The following is a 3,337-nucleotide window of genomic DNA, read 5'->3' as shown; positions in this document are numbered from 1 at the left end:
AGCTCCCTTCTCTGTGATAACTCCAGCCTGTGTCAAGTTGACACACAAAACCAGCCAGTACAGGATGGTTCCAGATACATCACCTGGTCCTTTCTTCTTGCAGCTGTCAGAGGAAGGAGAGATTGCAGACTTGCTCCTCAGGAAAACCCTCAGCTTTCTGGGCATCAGATGTAAAAGGGAGGACACTTGGAGCAGCAGTGAGAAGCCAGAGTTGTCTCCCCAGGCTCTGTCTCCTCAGCCAGCACAAGCTTTGTCCCAGGTTTAAACTGTTCATCCACAGGTCAGAAGCGTCCAGCCTGCACTTGCCAGTCCCTCTGGCGTCCCACTGGAGTACTGGCTTAGCTGTCTGTAGAGGAGTTCTGCAACCCAGCTGATAAAGTAGTCACAATATATACACATCTAAATTGTGTGTAAGCTTGTTTGTTCTGATGTATTTTCTTCTTGAAGTAAAATATGCATGGAAAAGAACATTCTATATGGAACAATTAATTCATTGCTTTGGTTATTGGCAGTTGTCTTTGAATGGTTCTCAAGACTTCTAAATGCTGATAGCTTGCTGGGACCAAGAATGACAAACCAATAGGTTTAAAGAACAAAAAGCATCAGTGGTTGGTGGCACACACCTTTAATCCCAGCACTCAGGAGGCAGAGAGGCATTGGATTGTTGCGGTAAATATTAATTGGGGGTTTCTACCCCACTGCAGGTCAGTTAGTTCCCAAATAAAAGACATAAGACCTTTATAATAAGCCTTAAAGCACTAGAGCTGGGCAGATATCAGCCCTCTCTGTTATTTTGTCTACTTCCCTATTAATAACCCCAAGATAGAGCTTGCCATGTTCAGTCTAGGCTGCTCTTACTCCAACTGGCCAACCCTCATGATCATGTGACCATGACCCACTTACTACACAGTGACTTCTTCCTTCCTCCTCCTGGTCTCCACCTCAGACCCTAAGCCCGGGAACTGAAGCCTTGCCTACCTCTCTTCTGCCCAGGTACAAGCTGTAGGCATCTTTATTCAACCAATAGTTTTAAATTAAGGAGCAATGTTTGTACAACAAAAGTTGGCATGCATGAGAAAGAATTCACTCTCTTTTTTGGGGGAGGGGTGGGGGGTGGGGTTTCGAGACAGGGTTTCTCTGTGTAGCCCTGGCTATCCTGGAACTCACTCTGTAGACTAAACTGGCCTCGAACTCAGAAATCCGCCTGCTTCTGCCTCCCAAGTGCTAGGATTAAAGGAGAGTGCCACCAGCTTTGTTTTGTTTTTGTTTTTGTTTTTGTTTTTTTGGAGAATTCACTCTCTTGAGGCTACTTACTAGACCTTGGGACAAAGATTTTAGCATTACAATACATAGCAACAGACCAAACCTCAACAATGGCTCTCTGAGTTGGAAGCCAGCCTGCTCTATAGAGAGAGTTCCAGGACAGCCAGAGCTATACAGAGGAAACCCTGTCAAAACAACAAAAACAGCAACAAAAGCTAAAAACAATCAAACAAAAAAGTCAAAAATACTTTGTCGATGGTGGTGGTACACACCTGTAATCCCAGCCCGCCCAGCTCCTCTAGGGGTCCGATTGGGTTTGTTTTCACTGTTAAAAGAATTAAAAGCAGGGGAAAATCTCCACAGTAGGTAGCATCTGAGAAATCTTGTACACAGTAAACAGGAGCAGACAGAATCAGTTGAAGAGAGGCTTTTATTGGGGGTGAAGAAACATGCAGCAGACATGGAGAGACCTCTGCAAAGCAGAATGGTGACTAGGGAAGCCAAGAAATCCATCCATCTATCTATCTACCTACCTACCTATCCATCTATCCATCTATCCATCCATCCATCCATCCATCCATCCATCCATCCATCCATCCATCTACCTATCTTTGGTTTGCCGAGACAGGGTTTCTCTGGCTGTCTGGTATAGCCCTGGCTGTTCTGGAAGTCACTATACAGACCAGATTGGCCTGAACTCAGAGATCTGTCCCTGAGTGCTAAGATTAAAGCTGTGTGCCACCACCGGGCTGGAGTCTCTTCTTGAGGGTTGGGTTTGTTTGTTTGCTGGCTCTGAAGAGTCTTCCCTATAGGGTTGGTCAGTTTAAAGGAAGACAGGATGACTGGCTGTCCTACAAAGATTGTGTAAGCCTGTCCTGATGTGGCCTTGAACTTGTTGGGCCAGTCCCTGAGCAGTAGGCCTGCTGGCAGGAGAAGAAAAAGCCCACCGGTTTTAAGTTGCCAGGCTTTTGTCTCAGCTCAGGAGGGTGTAGAAGAAGCTGGCCATCATGGAAGCTCACCATCTTTGTTATCTGGAGAGATTATCGAACTGCTACTTACTTCCTTGTCACCACCAGCCCTGGCTCAGCTTGTCTAGTACAGCTATTGCTCCTCTCTTCCCCTCATCTACTGTACAGACTCGGGGTTCCCTGCCCCAAATGCAACCCATGCTTTCCTCTTGGCTAAGGGAAACTGAGCCTTTTCAGGGAGCCTTCTCTCTCTTTCCCCCCAAGGACTTCGGCAGCCACCTCAGGGTAAACCCTGTTTTGTCTTGGTGAAGGCAACCCATTTCCCTTGACAGTGAGCATAAGGAATGGAGGTCTCTGACCTCCAGACCCAGAGGATGGACAACTTCCGCTTTCTAGCTGGATGTTAGAAATCTTCTTAAGGGTCTAAGAAATAATTCAGTGATTAAGAGTGATTGCTGCTCTTGCAGAGGACCCAGCTATAGAGTTATGGGCTGTGAACTCTTTTTTTTTGTTGTTGTTGTTTTGTTTTGTTTTTCTGAGACAGGGTTTCTCTGTGTAGCCCTGGCTGTCCTGGAACTCACTCTGTAGACTAGGCTGGCCTAGAACTCAGAAATCCGCCTGCCTCTGCCTCCCAAGTGCTGGGATTAAAGGCGTGATCACCACTCCTGGCTGTTTTCAGCATTTTAAATCGCATATGATCTGTGTCAGTATGACTTTGATGCCTAGAATGGTCTTAAATGAGTCCCCTGGGGGTGACCTTGTGCAGTTAGGCGTGACTGTGCCCTTTAAGGGCCCGGCGCACCTCGTCTTCCTTAGGACTTTCTGGCTTAGTGGCATGAGAATGAGTTAGCCCAGCAAAGCCATCCTTGCTGGAATCTTTCTCTGGCCGGCAGTTTAGCGCAATTCATAGATTGCGGACTAATGCTTCCATTCGCAAGATCCCACTCTTTGGGGCGAGGCTCTGCCGGGGTGAGGGCCCGCCTTCTCCCTGTCCAACCAATCTGCGCCTTTCACACAGCCCCATCCGGGCCTCAGCTCCTCCACTTGCACACACCCCTCGCGCGGGTTGTCCTATCCGAAGTGGAAACTTCAAGCTGTCCAATCAG

The 3,337-nt window shown here is 47.5% G+C and overlaps 1 protein-coding gene across 1 annotated transcript in view; it reads left to right on the top strand.

Moving 5' to 3' along the window:
- Nucleotides 1-338, top strand: part of Pkd1l2 (polycystin 1 like 2) — a 91,801-nt gene extending 91,463 nt beyond the window's left edge. The window contains exon 42 of the mRNA XM_031336888.1: nt 104-338. Within this exon, the coding sequence (XP_031192748.1) occupies nt 104-265 (162 nt within the window). The 3' untranslated portion in view covers nt 266-338. The remainder of the gene's footprint in view (nt 1-103) is intronic.
- Nucleotides 339-3,337: the final 2,999 nt, after the last annotated feature.

The sequence above is a fragment of the Mastomys coucha genome, unplaced genomic scaffold (genome assembly GCF_008632895.1).
Source record: "Mastomys coucha isolate ucsf_1 unplaced genomic scaffold, UCSF_Mcou_1 pScaffold22, whole genome shotgun sequence".
NCBI lineage: Eukaryota > Metazoa > Chordata > Mammalia > Rodentia > Muridae > Mastomys > Mastomys coucha.
Note: the sequence above shows the minus strand (reverse complement) of the source record. Positions and strands in the feature narration are given on the sequence as shown.